General features: G+C 36.1%; 1 protein-coding gene and 1 long non-coding RNA gene across 2 annotated transcripts; one reads left to right on the forward strand and one right to left on the reverse strand.

Moving 5' to 3' along the window:
* Positions 1-2,190: 2,190 nt before the first annotated feature.
* Positions 2,191-3,332, reverse strand: LOC143620711 (WUSCHEL-related homeobox 5-like). The gene is made up of 2 exons (XM_077092340.1): positions 2,737-3,332; positions 2,191-2,670 (listed from the first exon to the last, which is right to left on the reverse strand). The coding sequence occupies exons 1-2, from the start codon at positions 3,140-3,142 to the stop codon at positions 2,438-2,440; spliced, it is 639 nt and encodes a 212-aa protein (XP_076948455.1). The 5' UTR covers positions 3,143-3,332; the 3' UTR covers positions 2,191-2,437.
* A 10,233-nt stretch (positions 3,333-13,565) lies between these two features.
* LOC143620712 (uncharacterized) lies at positions 13,566-15,428 on the forward strand. Its single transcript, XR_013151382.1, has 3 exons — positions 13,566-13,716; positions 14,609-14,914; positions 15,027-15,428. It is a non-coding gene; the product is annotated as an uncharacterized LOC143620712 (long non-coding RNA).
* The last annotated feature ends 5,242 nt before the right edge of the window (positions 15,429-20,670 follow it).

The following is a 20,670-nucleotide window of genomic DNA, read 5'->3' on the forward strand; positions in this document are numbered from 1 at the left end:
TTCGTGAGTAGTTTTTCAGTCTCGATTTTGACTTGGGTTTGGATAGTTAATTACTTTTTTTTATCTATTCATATGATTCTGATTTATATGCATCACATAATATATATTATTTAATTATATAGCATAGTTTTATTATGTGAAGCTGTTGTTAAATAAATAAGAACCTTGTTTAAGCTTGTATTGTTAAATATGTAAAAACTCAAGCTCATTTGTTTAAAGAACTCCATTGTAAGTGGCTAAGTGCGGCTCCATTCGAGCTTTAGCACGTTGATCTCAATTGGCACGCATGCGACTCGATTCGTTTACGCCACTAAGGATGTGGCGGTTGTTTTTTTTTTATCAAAACCAGATTTGTTTGTTTTTTTTGTCTGGTGTTAAGAGCATTAGCAGTGGCACCCTCGCAGGGGCGTATCTCTATTCCATGTCGGCACACAAAAACTAGCAAACGCGAACGGGGGTGCTATTTTCTGCTACCACTACCCATTGCCATTGACTCCCTTGCGTCCAAAAATGAATAAACTAACTTTTAGTGCAACATGACTACTTTTATATATAGGGGAGGGATATTTTGAGAACCATGTTGAGTTTTAAGAACTTAATAACTCAATTCTATGCCACACATTTAATTAAATTGATTGGAATATTTGGTTAAGATTAAATCTGGCAAAAAATTCAAAGTAGGAGAGAGAATAAATATTTAAGTGGTTACACTAACTTTTACGTCCGTTACACATGTGTAAAAAGTTGACTCGGTGCGTAAAAAAATCTGTAATTTTTTTACATGTATGTAACTTACATATATTACGCATGTGTAAAAAAAATTCGAAAAAAAAATCGTTACGTTGAGTTCTTTCGAGTTCTTAAAACTCAAAACGGTTCTCAAAAGAAATCAATCCTATATATATATATATATATACACAGCTTCAGATAATATAAAATAAAAAACCCTACAAATAACGCTCTCAAAGTGGGCTTGCCAACTTATCCTGTCTAAAATTCCCAACCTTTACAGGAATTCTTTTAAAAATTTGTTTTTAAAGTAGTATGATGCAAGTTTATAACAAAGCTATGATCCTACACATGTTCCGATCATCAATTTACCACTGGGATTAGAGGTGTAAAAAAACCGGTTTATACCAAACCGACCAAACCGCCAGTTCGTATCGCGGTTTGGGTATTTTACAACCAAACCCTTCTTTTTTTACTTAAACCGGTTTCACTGGTTTAAAACCGGTTTGACCCAAATCTATTTGGGATATGTGGAAACCAAACCGATTCGGTTTCATAACCGGCATGGTTTGTAAAAAACCGGTTTTGTACACCTCTAAACTCTAATTGGGAATTTGGGATGTTGGTAAATGGGCTTTCATTTTTATGGGCTTTCAAATATACTTACTAGCAAACCCCAAGGTGTAGAGTTTGGCCCTTTATTAGATTGTTGAAAAGTAAAAACCCAACACTGAATATTTACAAATTACAATGAAATAGCAATCCATCTCTTAAGACTTAAGTTGGTATTTATCTATTTGTCATCTACATTCAAGTTTCCATCTTCAAAAACTAAAAATTTAGGAATAGTGAATCTTTTTGTATAATATTCACTATTCACACATCTATAATTTAAAGATGCATTTCAGTTTGCATCTCAAGTATTACGGGTTGTACCTCAAGCGCAGAAGAAAGTGAAATAAATAACTAAAAAAAATTAGAGATAGAGATAAAGAATGTAACGTGGTAAGTTTTGTTAGAAAATGATCGATAAATTGAGAATGGTGATTTATATTTAAATAATAGGGCTAGAGATTGAGAATACAATATGATGCTCTTAGAGTTGTTTAACAAGCTCAATCTAGTCTGCCTTAATTTGAGCTCGCCTTGTCTTTTCTCATTAGAACTAAAAGTTGTGCTCGTGTTAATTAAGACTCGTATATAAATTATCAGCAAATACCTTTCCACAACCTGTCATATTTACTAAAAAGTTTAAAATGCATGAAATCATCTTTGATAACAAGTGCTAAAACATGTTGCAAAATATAAACTTTTTAACTTTTAACAGAACGTATTATTTATTATAGTTATTATTTTTTGATTAATTTTTAGTTTCATTTTTGTTCTTATCTCCTTTGAATACTAAGAACGTATTATTTGTAACTTTTTTTTTTGGTTTCTTTCAACTAGCGTATGAAAACGATGGACATGGTTAATGAAGGAAAACAAAATATACTTCAAAGCCAAATCTTCCATAACAAAGTTAACTAGCAGTCGAATCGTTGTACACACGAATATGATCATGATTATAGACGTTCTCGATCAGCTAGTACGTCGTGCTTGTTTCTCGTTGTTAACAAAGGATCGACACACAAAGATATTACAACAGAATAACACCAACATTATCATTCAAACTAAATTAACACATAACCACCAACATTAATGTTTGTTACATGAAACTTAAACATAGATCCAACGATGGATGTCGATGACTATAATGATTTTCCATTTCCGTCCCACACGTATAGCCAGTTGTATACGGTGAAGCATTCTCCTTGCATTCATGATTATCATTCGTGTACACTTTTGTCTTCTCAGACTGGTCCGAGAAGGCAAGAGTGTTCACTGGAAAAAGCTGCAACGTTTCCATCACCCTTCCACTTTCAGTCACCTCAACCAAATCTGCAGTTTAAAAAAACATATTAAAAAACATAACATATTTTTTTAACAGATATTCAAACTACTTACGTGGTTTTGTAACATGACTAACATGATTAAGATTGTCGTCATTCTGATTAGTTTCAACATAAACCCGACGATGTTTTTGTCTCTCCCTAGCTTTATGATTCTGAAACCAGTAAAAAACATTCTTGCTCTCGATCTTGCCATAAAAGCTCAACTGAGAAGATATCTTTTGTATTTGGTCAGTACTAGGTGTTCTCAACCCGGACCTAAACAAGTCAGTTAAAACCTTAACTTGTTCGTTAGTAGGGTTCCACCGACCACACTTACTACTACTGCTACTGCTGCTACGACTACTAGGTGGTTGTTGTTGTTTGAGACCAAACCCTGACATTCCCTCATCCATATTTAGATCTCCTTTTGTTTTGATCAGGTTCAGAACTGAAAAGATGCAGTGTACGTGTTGGTGCATTATATAGTACAGTTTAGGGGGTTATTATATTTGGAAAATGGTGAGTGAGTGGAGGAAAATAAGGTTTTTGTTGAGTAGCTAGTGTGATTATTTATAATAATATTAATAATATTGCTTTGAATTTAGGAAAGGGATGGGAGAGTTTTGAGGAGTTGATCTGTTTTTTTAAGCTGAATGTTTTTTCTGCTTGGTTTTTGTGTAATCTTTGATACAGATAGACATGCACAAAGCTGCAAATTTATGAAGACAATTAGCTAGGGCAATATTGTAATTGTCTATATATTACATTTAGGCATATATAAGAAAAGAGATATTACATAACTTATTTGAGTCGTGAGTATTTAAAAAAACTCCATTTAATGATAATTTTGAAAGTATTGTTTTTCATATTATATTAAGTTACATCAACGAAAATATAATAAGAAGTATATGCAACCAGGTGTAACGAACATTTACATATTTACATGACCAGTGCAATTTGCGTAGATGTACGTAATGGATGTTTGCATATCGTATTTTTTATTTATTATCATAAATGTAACTTACGTGTAATATTTATGAAATTTAAAAAAAAGTTATTATTAGTGGGGTTCATTCGAGTACTTATCATAACTCAAATGTTCTCAAAGTATTCATCCTCAATCATTATATAGTGAAAAAAAAGTAACTTTAGTGTACTGGAAAAGAGAAAATTAAGGGTTAAAAAATCACCATACGTCTCACACGGTAGTTATAACTACTATATGAAAAAGAGAAAAATAAGGGGTAAAAGAATTATATTATGTCACCCGATGAAATTAGGGTAAATAGTAATTGAGACTATAATTAAACAGGAAAATCAGTATACAATAAACTAGTTAAGATTCATGTAAGGGGCAATCTACTACAAACGTGATATGTATACAGTGTTCATTGACATTGGAAACGCATGTGATTGTGAAATATAAAAATAAGAAGTTAAAAAATCATTGATAATAACCTAAGTATTTAGTTCCCGCTTAAACTTTGTTATGAATTTGTTTTATTTTAAAAAAAGAGTTAATAGTAAAAAGTAGATTGACAGAAACCGTTGACGTTTTAATTAAACTCCATGTTACATTTTCTGACCGATACTAAAAGCTAAGATTGGTTATCTGTTTCGTCATTTTGTTCACATTTAGAAGATACTCGATACAGATTGTTTATACAGCTTAAAGAAGTATAACAAAAATATATTTAATGAATTATATATACATGTGGTGGGAAAGTAGAAACATTGGAAATGGTTCACACCAGTGACTGAAAGTCAAAGATTAAATTGTTTGCTATAGTTGGACGGTTGTGATCACTGTTCCCTCATCACTCTTCACTTTAGTTTTTTTTTTATTGAAAATCGTAATAATTGCATTTTATTTTATTATGAATATTGGATATTTATTTTGAAAGCCAATAAGGTGGTGATGGATTGCTAAGGAAAATTCGAAGTTTCATATAATTTATGTTTGATTCATGTCCTTAGTAGTTAGTTTAGTGGCACCAAGGTGATGATAGAAGACTAAGCGAGTATGTGACATTCACTAGTTGAATCTTTGAGAACGGGTTCTATCTCACCGAACTGACGTTTGAATCTTGAACTGAAAGGATGTTATCTCATCGTGTTGTCGTACATTCGGATGAGTGTTCACGGTCATTGGCCTTATATGAGGGTTTTCTCCGGATCGAAAGACGAGTGTATTTTGATGTTGTGAATTTAGCCAGTAGCTCATCTGAAGGATTCTTGGTCATTAAAAAAAGTTATTAATTTTGAAAATTTTATGAAATTTTTATGTGAAAATAGGATAAAAAGAAAGCAAAGAAACAAACTCGGGGCGGTCATAAATCATTTACATGTAATCCTTCAATGAATGTTTCCTTAATTCATGCATGTTAACTTTTAAGACCATGGGTTACACCTATCTTAACTTCACATAAGCAAAACATCACTTATTTTTCTCTCTTACACTTCATCTTATCGAAAGAAAATAGTTTAGTCCTTTTAACTTCATCTCACTCCTATTAATTGTTAATTTAATGTATTGTTTTTTGTCTTTTAACCCGTTAAAAACATAATCCAATGCTCCATTTTTAACAAATTCAACACTAGTAAGGAATGACTTAATTAATATTTAAAGTGTCATGTCATTTTAACCTATGTTTGGGTTAAAGTATACCCCATAACCTAAGTGGAATGAATTAGTTAAATTTATGACTTTGATCCAACATACATACATACATGAAACTAGAGACATATTAGGATATGCATAAGGCATGAGACCAAGTATAAGATTGATTTAAAAAAATTACGAGTACACAATATGAACTCAGGCTCAATTACTCGAAACATGCATATCCATCCGTTTACCAAGTCCATACTTGTAAATATTTTTTTTTTAATTTTTCGTTCTTGTGAATTAGAGAGATCTACCAAATGAATGATCTTTTGGTTTTTATACTTGTAGTTTTCCTAGGTAATATGCTTAAATAAAATTTAGAAAGTAAGGGTTTGTCTCGACTGACAATTCCTAACAAATTAATAGGTATGTATGTATATTCAATGCATGCAGGTATACTTGATATGCCAACTGGACATTGAGTAGTAGGGTACCCAACGAGCAAGGGATATAGTTTATAATGTAACATGGATTGTAATTAGGAAGACTCGTCTTATTGTCATCCTTTGTTAATTTTAACCTTTAAAAATCATACGCTTAACGCAACTACTTAATGTAACTACATAAGTTGCACTTTACATGATACCGCTAGATAGTAGTGTGTTGGTGGTATTATGGGGGTGTTTGGGATTCTTTATTTTCATCAACTTATAACTTAAAAACTTTTTAAAAAAGTTAATAAGGTGTATAAGGTGTTTGACAAACCATAAGACCTTATGGGTTTTAACTTATGGGCAAGGCAAAATAAATGGGTTTTGAAAAGTTAGGAATTTCTAACTTATTAACTTAATGAGCTTGATTTACCTATTACACCCTTCTAACCCTCAAAACCCATTAAACTTCTTTTAAAAAAAAGTGTCATTTTTAGTTATTTTGGTTTTCTTCAACACATAAGCTAATCCAGATATTTTTTTTAAACTTCTTTTAAAAAATTCATAAGTTAATAAGGTCTTTCAACAATAAGTCCTTTTTCACTTGAATAAAGAATTCCAAACACACCCTATGTGAGTTTTTCCTTAAAGAATTTACATGATAGAAGATTAATATAAAAGTTGTAAAGTTGTTAAAACCCAATATTTAGTGCAAGATAAAATTAAAAGGGTTGATGAAGCCAAAGAAGAAAGAAACTAAAATTGGCTTTTCTGGTGGCATATGGCATTTGTCTTTAGCCTTTTGTTTGGTAAAGTGGATTGCTTTATTTTAGGGAACTTCAAAGGAGATCACTTTGCATATTGGTTGTTGGAAGGTTGAGGAAACATTTTTTTTTGTAACATATGATTTGTCTTTTTTAACATGTAACAGATTTGATGGATTTTAAAGTTTCGAAAATGGGAAAAGTTCAAATCAAAAGAAGTCTTGCACACATCCTAGAGTTGTAGATATTTGACCATCTTCAAAAAGTTAAGTGTTGAATATCAAATTTTCAAATATATATTAAAGATGTTGTAGAAAAAAGTTTTGAAGTAATTTTAATGAAAATAAAGAGAGAAAAACTTGATTGTATTTACATCATATTTGTCATTATAATAATAGTAATTATAATAAAATATAATGGTCACGTAAGTATTGGGCACTTATCAAGAAAAGAAGGATAAACACAAACATGTATCTCTTTTTGCACAATGCAAATGGGATTTATAACTATTTAATTATTATAAGATTAATGTATAAAGTTATAAACTGCATCAAAACCCATGTGTATAAACAACTATACGCATGCTTGTAATTATTTTACCGTATCAAAAAAAGCAAAGAAAAAAAATGGGAAAAAGGAGTGAATAATTTGTATTTGGTTTATATTTTTAAGCAAACATGTGTAAGAAGAAACAAGCACCATGTGTTTTTATTTATAACTTTTTTTATAATTTGTAGAAACATTTCTTTGGTTTGTTGTCGTTGTTTTGACTATCAATCACTCCAATTCTGATTCCAAAGATAAGTAGGCAAGAACGGAGCATCGACCCACAAGCTTTTGTAAAGACTTAAACTAAAAAAGTGTTAAGTCAACAGGCTAAAACCCATTTTAGATAGATTAATTTATGATTTCTAATAGACCTTTTATCATTGACAACATGATAAAAAGAGAGCCTATTGTGGCCTTTTGGAGTTTTCCATTGGTCAGAGAATATTAAGGGGAGGGGGGATGATAAACAAGTCTACCAATTAAGATCGATTCTTTTATATATACTGATTGTCGGTATAGTTGATTTGATTGTTATGTCATTTGGCTTGATTCGTCGTTACCTTGTCTATCTTATGCTCTCTTCTCGGGGGTGCTTTGTGGCTTTCTTGTTTCAGTGGTTGACCGTTATGTCGTGATGTATTGGATTGCATGTAACACCATATTAAAGATTTTTTCTTTTTCCGCTCTTTAATACTAGTTTTTGTGTTCTTGTGTAGATCTTTACATCCCAAGTTTATGTCGCACACTCACACCTCAAAACCTGGGACGTGGGACTTTTGTTGGGTTTTACACATCACACAATAGAAGCTTAAAAAAACTCAAACTTATAGTCAATCAACTACACTCTACCCTTTACTAATCATAATTCAAAAGTAAAAAAGAAAAATGCCTTACTTTGTCCTTTCGTCAAAATAGCTCGGAGATACCATATCACTTCTTAGTTCTTACTAAAGTTAATACTGAAATATGTTATTAAAACGTTAATTTTCACTTATGACACTACATATTTAAAACTTTCCATACTTCATTCATTTTATCATAAAATAAGACACGTCTCATACCACGTCTATAAGTATTCATTGAAACCCATGCAAATCCTAATTAAACGATTCTATCACACGTATAACCATTTGTATTATGTAGTCTTCCTTGACCCCATGACACATTTCAAAACTTTATATCAAAAATCATAAAATGTTTATAAATCATTTACCTTTATAAACATTAATCATGTTCCTTAACCATGGCATGCTTCATGGCAAAAAAAAAAAAAAAAAAAAAAAACCTAAATGAACATCGCCTCCCGCCTGTGTAAGACAATGGATCGTTATGGTCGTCTTACACCTCACATCTTGTCAAATCTTTAATATATGGCTTTTCACCACAATTCGATGATATATCTTTGCCAATATGTGACCTTGTTTCCGTATCAATCAATCGCTTCTGAACAACCCTTTTTGAACTAGGAGCCTACTCTTACCCGAATCAGCGTCGCTTGAAACTATCTCGAACTTGTTGCGTATTATGAACCACCACAGGAAACGGTCGTTTTGAGTTTGCTTTGATTGTGACATGATTGACCCTCCATTAAAGTTTTGTTTTGTTCTGTTTGGGATAGGAGCGCCTTATAGGACTTGTCGTGATTGATACATTAGTCCTGGGGATTTTTTAAGGGGTAAAAATCACTTGCTTATGCCAATTAATACTTGCAAAATAGTTTGTACAATATAGATTCTATAATTAACTAGTTATTCGATACTTATCTAATAAATCAAGCAAATTGCATAATAAATTCGATCATTACTTTGCAAAAACTCATGTCAAACAATGTCAATATCTTATTTTAATAAATATAAAAGTTCCCATTCTTCTAATAAAAGTGGGCCTATATCATGTATTAATATTTGGTAGTGTTTGAAAATTAAATCCACATTTGTAATAGCTTTGAAAGCTTGAAAATCTGTGATTGAATAAAGTTATGTTTCTTAAGGATGAAAGATAGATGCAATGGTCAACAAAACAAAAAAGGACCATATGGTCCATATCAATGAATTTTGCATATAACATCAAAATTGACAAAAATAAAGTAACGTGCGTACTTCTTAAATAATAAATAATATTGCAGTTGACAAAATTTTGGAAATTATCAAATATCAATTATATATGAACATTGATTCCTTCATTGGCTTTTGTGTGTATGGGCATTACAAATTGATAATATATCTGCATGATCAAATAGTTATAATAAAACTTAATAGAATATCATTAACGTACTAGTAAGCATGTCATATAGTCAATTTTACTCTTACACAAGTTGACTTAAGGTATTCATATTTTACTAATTTTGTTTTACATAATTAAGATATCTTGTTTTACTATATATATATATATATATGTGTGTGTCTTATACTTGATTCATCTAGAATGAAAACGTTATACCATAAATATAGTGTGTCATGTGATATTATAGTATGTAAAGCTTCAATACATATTAGACCAAGACATGACAAGATAAAAGAAGAGAGAATATCTCAACTCACACTTCACATGTTTCTTTTAATTAAAAACAATTTACTTCATAATTTAAGATCATTAAGTTTTTTTATTGCACACTAAAATCTAACTATTTAAGAGATTTTTTTAATAGCCAACAAACATAGCATGCCTAGGTACTCCGTACAGGATGACACAATGACAAAAGATCACCACTGGCTGGCTCAACCCAGTCGTAATGAGCCCTTAAGCGTCTCTAAGTTATCTCCAGTTTCGGGGAAAACTCACACGCCCGAATGCCCGCTTGTGGTAAAACTTGAATGCCATCAGAATCGTACTAGAGATCACACACCCGAAATCTTCCTACATGAACCATTAAAATATGTTGTTTAGTGAACTAAAAACACTCTACCTCTAACAGATGACAAACACTTAATGAAATCATTAAAAGATTATCAAACAACCCATAAGTTACGAACATCATTAAAAAAGTAATCAAGTTATAACTAATATGTATGAATGTATGATTTATATATATAATGAAACTTTTTTAGGGTTTATGCATCGTCTTTCACACTTTTATAAAATCTTTGAATAAAATAAAAACAAATGTGGGATCGTAGTCATAGTTAAATAAATATTAAGTTGTTTAACTTATGTGGTCGGAGTGTAATTGTTGGAAGAAGTGAAAGGGTCAATTTGCTCACTCCAATTCCCAACCATGTCCTTGACTACCTCATTTTCTTAAAAACATTTTCTTAAAACTTTTATAAAAATTATTTGGATGATCAAATTATCAAATTAAATTCGATGTATTTCACTCAACTGTTGATACTATTATTTTCCGTTAAGTTTCAATACACGTCTCATTATTATTAATAGGTTAATTTGTAAATTGATGAGTTATGTTTCCTAACGAGTAATTACGAAAGGATGTGTGGCCTAATGGTATCTAAGGTGTTGTTTGTTTTTTAAGACAAAAACTGTCTGCAATCTGATTTTATGTCTGCAACTGAAGATGTGGTCTGAAGGTCTTCCATCTGAAAATATAATATTGTTTGTTTTATAAACTATATATCGTTTGCATAAACTGAAAATTAGTTACCTATTATATATATCACAATAGATAGAAATAATTTAACGTATGTAGATTGCTAACATAATTGGTGGCGGTGTACAAACTATGAAAGTGGGTGGTGGTGTACGAACTATGGAATTGGGTGGTGGTGGACGATTGTGGTAGGCGGTGAACGGTGGTGATGGACTGTGGGTGGTGGTGGACGGTGGTTGTGGCCGACGGTGGGTGGGTGGGTGGTGGTGGTAGGTGGTTGACGGTGGTGGTGGCGGAGGTGGGTGGTGGTGGTGGTGGTGGCGCACGGTGGGTAGTGGTAATGGGCGATGGTTGTGGCCGACGGTGGGTGGTGGTGGTGATGAACGATGGTGTTGGTGGCAGACGTGTAAGGCCCCGTTACCGGTAACCCTACTTTCGTGTTGGATTTACTCATAAACACAGTTCTAAATATCAGAGTTAATTAAAAACTTTACGCGGAATATAAAACTTTCATAAAACATTACATATCGATTCATAATCATGTCTTAAAACATTCCTCTTGTCTTTCAAAATCAAAACATAACTTATAAAGCATATCAGATCTTCAGATGCCAGGCTTTAGTCTTCTGCCATGTGTCCTCCACTCAAGCCAGCTGTCTCAACCTACTCACCTGCGTGCATACTAAAAGTCAGCTACGCTGAGTGAGTTCTAGTTAATCATACAATACCATACAATACCTTATTACATACATACGTACTTAACCTCATAACTTTCTTTCATACACACATAAGTACTCATGCCTTCATTCTTACTTACATACTTTCTTTCTTACTTACATACTTTCTTTACATTCATAATCATACGTTTTAAAGAGCCTTTCGCCCTATAACCTCACAGATATTATAAGGGTCTGGTCCCTAACATCACAGATATTATAAGGGTCTGGTCCCTAACATCACAGATATTATAAGGGTCTGGTCCCTAACATCACAGATATTATGAGGGTCTGGTCCCTAACATCACAGATATTATTAGGGTCTGGTCCCTAACATCATAGATATTATGAGGGTCTGGTCCCTAACATCACAGATATTATTAGGGTCTGGTCCCTAACATCACAGATATTATTAGGGTCTGGTCCCTTGTTTTCGAATATTAGTAGGGTTCGATTCCCTCTTCGTTACCATACAACCATACATCATACCTCGAGTATTATTAGGGCTCGGTACCCTTTTCGTAACCATACAACCATACAACCGTCATTTCTTTCTTTTATTAACTTTATTACGTTCATACACATAAACATACATATCATACTTGCCATATTTATAACGTTACAACCTGACAGTACGCGCAATATCCGAAGATCGTTCACGTACCATCAAGCAATCATTCATACATATCATACTTACCATATTTATAACGTTACAACCTGACAGTACGTGCAATATCCGAAGATCGTTCACGTACCATCAAGCAATCATTCATACATAGCATACTTACCATATTTATAACGTTACAACCTGACAGTACGTGCAATATCCGAAGATCGTTCACGTACCATCAAGCAATCATTCATACATATCACATATATCACATATGGCATACACTTATCACTTAGGATAAATGTATTAACAACACATCAAGTATGCACACAGCCCCGAAAACATAACAAGGAATGGGGCTAGAAACTCACCTGGATCCTGTTACGCTCGCCGTTGATCGTAATTCCTTTCTTTAACTGGGCTCGGCTAACTGTATAATATTTACACATATCAATTAACTACTACTACCCGTTTTGTATTTCTATCTACATATGACCCACAACGAACGGGGGTCCGGGGGCAGCGCCCCTGGCAGCGGGGTTCTAGAGGCGGCAGCCCCTAGCGGGGTCCAAGGGGCAGAGCCCCTGGCTGGGGTTAAGCTGCCAGGTCAGCTTGGAAAAATTTTATTTTCGATAACTGCCTTAACACATTTTCCATTAGGTTTTTAATTTATTTTCTAAACGAACTTCACTTCAGGCGAAGTTAAACCTCGGGCGAACTTGGCTTCAGGCGAAGTTAAACCTTAGGAGAACTTGGCTTCAGGCGAAGTTACACCTTAGGCGAACTTGGCTTCAGGCGAAGTTAAACCTTAGGCGAACTTGGCTTCAGGCGAAGTTATCCTTAGGCGAACTTGGCTTCAGGCGAAGTTATCCTTAGGCGAACTTGGCTTCAGGCGAAGTTATCCTTATGCAAACTTGGCCGTAGGCAAAGTTATCCTTAGGCGAAGTTACGCTTGAAGGCGAAGTTACGCTTGAAGGCGAAGTTCATCAGGCGAACTTAATCTTGCAGGCGAAGTTATCGCGCTGCAGATCTGTTTGCCCATAACTCCTTCGTTTCTTAGCCAAATAACTCGATTTTGGTACCCACGGAATCGTATGATCGGCGCCTACAAATCCCAACCATCAAATCGGCCTAAAATCGACGTTTTAGGGGTCCGATTTGGGCAGTTTGGGTTTCGGGTCCGGTTAACCCATCCAATCCTAACCATTTACAGTAATAATAGCTTTGTTGGATTGTTCTTACCTTACCAACTCAGATCTATCAACAAAATCTCGGGTTTCGGCTTCGAATCTTGATCGGTTAGTATGTGTGTTTTGAGGAGTGTGTGGAGTGTGTGTGGAGTTTGGTGAGAAATGAGATATTTTGGGATTTTGGGGGTATTTATATCCCTGAAATCCCATTCTCATTTATCCTATCTCAATTAATCCAAGTCCATGACCCGCTCCTACTCGATATTAATAATTAAAACGCGAAATCACTAACATAACTTTCTTTATTCAACATTATAAATTTTAGGATGTTACAAGACGGTGGGTGGCGGTGGTGGTGGGTGGTGGTGCGCGGCAGACGGTGGGTGGTGGTGGTGGGTGGCACACGGTGGGTGGTGGTGTTGGACATTGGATGTTGGTAGGATGTAAAGAAAGTGTGAAGATGGTGGATGTTAGCTAATTTTTGAAAACCATAGAAACAGTTTCGGATCTTTTTTTTAAACAAATTATCTTCAGATGCTTATGTTGGGCGCCCGCATACATAAGTCTATTGCAGACGTTTGAAACAAAAACAAACACTACCTAAGTGTGCTATAAAATGTCCTCTCATTTGTAGGTTGAGGGTTTGGAAACACACTTGGTGTAATACTATATGTTTAGCAGAAAAGTTTCCAAAATTATATGCTTTAGAGTTGGAGAAAGATTGCTTGGTGGTTTAAAGGTCAGGAGGACACTCGTGGGCTTGGCGTAGAGATATTCGTGGGGGTGTTGAAATGGCACAATTTTTAGATATGCAAAATCTAATTAGTTCTCTCTCTTTCTCTAATGATAATGATCGATGGGTTTGGACGATGCAAGGGATGAATGATTTTGTGGTCAAGGGGATCCGAGAGCATATAGATAATTACACACTCCCAAACAGTCAGAGAAAAACTGTTTGGTTCTCTTGTCTACCGAGGAAGATTTATATTTGTGGGTGGCGAGTTTTGGGTAATCGTATCCCAACTCGGTCTAATTTAGTGGCTAAAGGTATTGAGGTTCCGTCTACCTTATGCCCCTTGTGTAATGACGGAATATAATTTGTCCTTCATGTGTTTGGGGATTGTAACGCGGTAAAGAACATTTGGATTTTGGTTGAAAGGTGGCTCAATGTGAAATTGCCAATTTTAAGATTTCCTTCAGATTTTATGGATTGGGTAGACAACTCTTCGCTAAATGTGACTAAATAAGAAGTTGTAGGTTCGATTATATATGTGACTTAGTGGGCTATTTGGAAGCTTCGGAATAATTTGGTGTTCTTGAAGAGTCGACTAAAACACTCGTGGTTGTTTGATGATGTTATGTATTTTTCTTTCTATTGGTTTTCGAGTAGAAACGATAGATGTAAGGTTTCTTGGATAGAGTGGATGCAATATCTCATGCTTTTCATGTAATTTTTTTTTCTTTTCTTTCTTGCTCGTCTAGCTTCTGGCTGGTCGATGCTTAATAAACTTCGCCGTTTAAAAAAAAGGTGAGGGTTTGAGTGTGAAAATTATGATGTTTTATTAAGAATAGATGAGATTGTTGTTCAAATAAAAAAAAAACTAAAGTAATTATATATACAACTAAAAACCATTGTTCCAATTAGGTTGATATATTATTAAGCATGATTATAGTTATTATATAACATAATACTTTTTCAAAAGGGGGTGGCTATCAAAATACAAACTATTAAATAAAACTGTTGTCGTAAGTATTTTAACATGGGTTGCTATCAAAATTGCAAGTAAGTTAGATTTGTTTCTTCGCACACTTTACAAGTTGTGAGGTTGTTATAAATGAGTGGATTTCTTTTAAACATGTATAGGCGACGATTATTAAGCTTGTCATGACACTTTATGGGAACTTCTCTAGGTGATGGAGCTTTATAAGTTGTGAGGTTGTTATAAATGAGTGGATTTCTTTTAAACATGTATAGGCGACGATCATTAGGCTTGTCACAACACTTTATGAAAACTTCTCTACGTGATCGTGCTTTTCCGTGAGAGTAAACGTATGTCTCGAATGTGTATCTTTTTACTAATATTGTGTATTCATGTATGAAATCAGCTAGTTGGACAATTTTGTAAAAAGATTGAAGTTAGAGGGTTTAAGGGTATATTGGGCAAATCATGCTTTTGGGCTATGAAAACAGCCATGAAAATAATTTTCCCGTCCATTGTCATGACGATCGGGATATTCACATACATGTAATCCTTTTAAGTGGCCACAAATGTGAAAGTAGTAAAGATATCAATATACATATGTATATAAACATGAAACTACTTTTTTGTATTTAGAAATAACTATGAACCATAAATTTTAATGTATATGAACGAGAAAACTAATGAAAACATTTTTTATATAGTATTAACCACTAATAAAATACATATGTATATAAACTTTTTATAGTTACATTATACAAGTGACAACATAATTAAGTATACGTAATAATAAAAATACATATCATCGTGTTTTTCATGTTCATCGTGCTTTTAGACTTTCTTCGCGTACACGGTTTCATATATGTAACAATAAAATTGCATAATATCGGGTTCATCATATTCTTGCATATGTTTAATTCAATTTACAAAAATATTGCAATAGAATACAATGCTTTGTATCACCTTAGTAAAATATATATTTGTTGCTAAAGTGATATACTAAGATGTTGGCCTTTTCTTTTTTTCTTTTTGGAAACCCAAAATGTTGGACATTTGATCTAATTAATTATACACTATATAAGTTATTAATACTTAACTTTAATAAAAGAGACAAAACATGTAATATTTAATTAGTTCCTTTTGTCTTATAGCATTTGGAACCTTAGTTGGCTGCGGTTCCTTTCTGTCTTTGTCTCCTTCTGTTAAAAAAATTAACCAAAAAAGTTAAAAGAAATTAACGGTGTTGATCAAGGTAAAACAAAATTGGGCGTATTCAAATAACGCTAAGAATTACTGGATACACAAAATACACTAATACATATTGGTTTATGTGACAACCGGTAATTTCCCAAACCCATAAGCTAAGTAATCAACCTAATAATTAGGTGATTGTAAATGATAAGCGCGTGCATTTGTTATGTGCGCCCTGCGCGAGCGCGCCATGTTAGTCAGCGCGTGCAGTTGTTATGTGCAACCTGCGCGAGCGCACCATGTTAAGAACCAGCGTGAGCATATGTTATATGCGCCATACGTGAATGATTTGGCTTTATGTTTTCATGTAACTTAAACATTATGTTGTCTATGGGTTGACCATCCCGCATGATGCTAAGGCGGGTGCATCCTACATCGTTTATGCGCGTGCGGAAGGGAACTAACCTACCCGCATGGCGGGAACGTTGAGAGCTAGTTTGTCTGAAGCTCCAAGATGGAATTGACTTCAACATGACTGATCACTATGTTGAAATACCAAGACCACCTGGAGAATCTACAAATGAAACTCAAATGTCCCTAACTGCGAGAAGGTTACGCACCTACCCGCAGCAAAGACATGTCCTATACGCAGAAAGCTATGCGCACCAAGTTATACGCGCAGAACACTTGGTCTATTCTCCAGTTAAGGAGATTACTCCCGCCCGAAAGGAAACAGTAGCGTGTTTCAGAGATTTTCCACTTTTTACTGTACACTGACAAAAGTACCTGAAAAAGCACACTGTAACATGAAAAGTCAACTGTCAGCCACCCTATTTTCACCAACCCCAGATCTGCATGTTCTGTCCAAATCAAATCAAAATCTTTTATCCACCACTCCACTCTTAAGTAAATAATAATAACTTCTATACTTTATCATCATTACATTTAGATATGAAAAGATTTTAATCCCCTAAAGCAAGGGATTGTGTTCCCTTGAGTTTGCCTATAAATTTGTAGCCTAAATTATCACCCAAAACACACTTCAAAGAACTACAAACTTGCACTAATCCTTTCCCAAGCATCCGTTGTTTCCAGCTCCGATCCTGTTACTAGGTAAGCCGAGAATATAACCTTGAGACCTACTATCCAACCCTTATATTCTCCTATTTCTTGATCTTAATATATATACTTGTTATTTAATCGTATTCTAGACCTTCGATTCCGAGGCCAACACCAAGAAAACCCGAATCTCGATTAATCCCTTAACAAGAACCTCAGGTGAGTCTCACAGCCCCTATTTTCACTGTTTTCACTGTTTTTTTTTTTAAATTGCTTTCGGGGCGAGGGACACGTACTTAAATAATGTTTTATCATGGTATACTTACAAGCTATGCAAGCGATTATGTGTTTTAAGTTATGTTTCATGATGAGCAATGCAAACGGTTATCTAAGGTTTTCAATGTATGTGCGCTAGAACTCGAGTAAGTGATCACTTTACCATTGGAACTCTAAGGGTAGGGACTGCTGGTTTGATCCGCCCACTCGTAGGGGTCGCACCTCTTTGCATGGACGAGTGCCTGGCATGGGGCAGTACTATGGGGTTGAGCCCGCTCGTAGGGGTCGCGCCTCTTTGCATGGACGAGCGCCTTGTTTTCCGGCACAACGTCTGCGCGTAACCCGCGGGACGGTATCCTTAGCTCGTAGGGGCAATGCCTCTTTGCATGGACGAGCACAGTTTCTCAGAATTGTTCGCGCGTAACCCGCGGGACAGTATCCTTAGCTCGTAGGGGCAATGCCTCTTTGCATAGACGAGCATAGTTTTCCAGAAACGTCTGCGCGTAACTCGCGGGACGGTTTTACGTTATTTTAGCTCGTAGTGGCTGCGCCTCTTACATAGACGAGCACCGTATCCAGAATTTGTTCACGCGTAACCCGCGGAACGATTTTTATCAGAATATTGTCAGAATTATGTGTTAATACGATTTTACCAAGCAGATGTTAATGATGTTGCCAGAAATGTTTCAGAATGATTTTATCAAGTTACTAAAACTTGTGAACTCACTCAGTTTATACTGATTCAAATGTTTTTACGTGTCTTTCAGGAGATAACTAGGTAGCGCATGGAGTCACACTTAGAGCACCACACGCTGAACATCTAAAACAAGCTTTTTGGAAGATTTTGGTTTTATCCCCTCGATGCGCACGGTTACCCGCCGCGCAAGGGGATATGGCGAGGAAATCTTCAGTTTTATACTTGGATGTTTCTTTTTGTAATCTTTGAACAATGTAATGTGTTTGTAATAAACTTCTCATGCGCAATAAAAATCTTTGAATGTTTTGCAATGGCCCGTGCTTAATTATCAATCCCCACTCGTGCGCGCCCGGCTGTTTCCGCCGCTCAGGGCCGGGTGTGACAGATTGGTATCAGAGCACTGGTTATAGCGAACTAGGAAAAGAAGTTTTTAACCTAGACTATAACCTTTGGGGAATCGCATGAAATATTTTTCAAAGAATAATTTCAAAAGAATATTTTCAAAAGAAAAATCACACACGCACTTAGGAACACGGGTCACAGTGTCTAGAGATAAGAACATTATGTGCTCTGAGTACATGCGCTAAGTTTGTTATATTTTCTTTTTATGAAAAGAATGCCTCCAACCAGAGCCAAGGGAATTACCATGACACCCGAGGAGCTCGCAGAAATAATCGCGCAGGCGATTGCAACGCATGAGGCCAACAAGGCCGAATCTAGTCAGGGTCGCCAAGAGAACGAGACCCCAGAACCCGAATCAGGAGCCTTGAACAAAGGATGCTCCTATAAAACATTCATGGCCTGTAGGCCTTGGCCGTTCAAAGGCACCGAAGGAGCCATTGGGCTCTACAATTGGATTGACAAGATGGAGACCGTTCTCTCCATCAGCGGATGTAGTGAAAACCAGAAGGTCCTTTACGCGACCTGCATGTTCCAAGAAGCAGCTTCGTCTTGGTGGAAGCTCCAAGTAAAGACTTTGGGGCGAGAAGTTGCTCTTCACAAGACCTGGGAAGAATTGAAAGAAATGATGATGAGAAAGTTCTGCTCTCGCGCAGAAATTCAGAGCTTGCAACAAGAATTCTGGAACCACACCATGGTAGGAACGGATATCGATGCCTACACCAATCGTTTCAACGAGCTTTGCCAGCTGGTGCCAGACATGGCAAACACAGAAGAAAAGAAAATCGAGAGGTACATCTTTGGGTTACCTCCTGTCGTTAGAGTCCCGCTCAACGCCGCCGCACCTCCGACCTTTGACGAGGCGGTTGCGCGAGCCATCACCCTTACAAGGGATACGGTTCGTGCGGGTATGTTGACCACCCGCTTGAACGAGCAGCGAACCTCTGACTCCAAGAGGAAATGGAACTCCCACCGAGGGTCAGACTTCAAGCAGCCACCGCCCAAGAAGCAGGAAAGCACAAGGGTTTACGCGATTCAAGCCGCGGAACCATCAAGGAAAGGATACAGCGGGCCTCGCCCATGGTGCAGCAAATGCAAGTATCACCACGAGGGTGAATGCGCAAAAATCGAATGCGCCAAATGTGGCAGACCAGGACACAAGGCGATGAATTGTCGCATCAGAGAAGCTGGATCGAGCGACAGCTGCTACGCATGCGGGAAGCCTGGACACTTCAGTCGGGATTGCCCACAGAAAGGAAACCAAGCTCGCGGGAGAGCTTTTGTGATCGGCGCGGGTGAAGCAAAGGAAGAGCCGAATGTGGTAACCGGTACGTTTTTGCTTAACGGTCATTATGCATCTGTCTTATTTGATACTGGCGCTGACCTAAGTTTTATATCCCATGAGTTTAAAAACTCCCTGGGCTTAGCGACCAGTAGGCTAGACAAACCTTATACTATAGAACTAGCCAATGGTAGGCAGTTATGCGCGAATGAAAGGACTGAGCAATGTGTATTAGTCATGGGAGGTCATGAGTTCAATATAAACTTGTTGCCAATAGATTTGGGAAGTTTCGATATTGTGGTAGGTATGGATTGGTTGGTCGAGAATCTCGCGGAGATTGTTTGTCATGAGAAGCAGGTTCGGATTCCACTGTTGAACGGAGAAACTTTGATGATTCAAGGGGAAAGAAAGGGAGTTGCGACGAAACTGATTTCGTGCCTAAAAGCGCGCAAGTGCCTAAGGAAAGGGTACTACGCCTTCCTGGCGCATGTAATAGAGAAGGGAGATGAGCGAAGAATTGAAGACTTACCTGTAGTGCGCGAATTTCCAGAAGTTTTTCCTAAAGATCTGCCCGGATTGCCGCCACCGCGACAAATCGAGTTTCGAATTGATTTGGTCCCAGGAGCTGCGCCAGTAGCCCGAGCGCCTTATCGATTAGCTCCATCTGAGATGCAAGAGCTATCCAATCAGTTACAGGAACTTTTGGATAAGGGTTTCATACGCCCAAGCTTTTCACCTTGGGGAGCTCCAGTACTGTTTGTTAAGAAGAAGGATGGTTCGTTCCGGATGTGTATTGACTACAGGGAGCTGAATAAGCTGACAGTCAAAAATCGGTACCCCTTACCGAGGATTGACGACTTATTTGACCAGTTGCAGGGATCCAGTTATTATTCGAAGATAGATCTACGGTCAGGATACCACCAACTTAGGGTCCATGAGGAAGACGCGCCAAAGACAGCCTTCCGAACCAGATATGGCCATTATGAGTTCT

The sequence above is a fragment of the Bidens hawaiensis genome, unplaced genomic scaffold (assembly GCF_021521415.1).
Source record: "Bidens hawaiensis isolate Kalapana, Puna unplaced genomic scaffold, B.hawaiensis_p1.1 tig00002631_1, whole genome shotgun sequence".
In the NCBI taxonomy this organism is placed as follows: Eukaryota; Viridiplantae; Streptophyta; class Magnoliopsida; order Asterales; family Asteraceae; genus Bidens; species Bidens hawaiensis.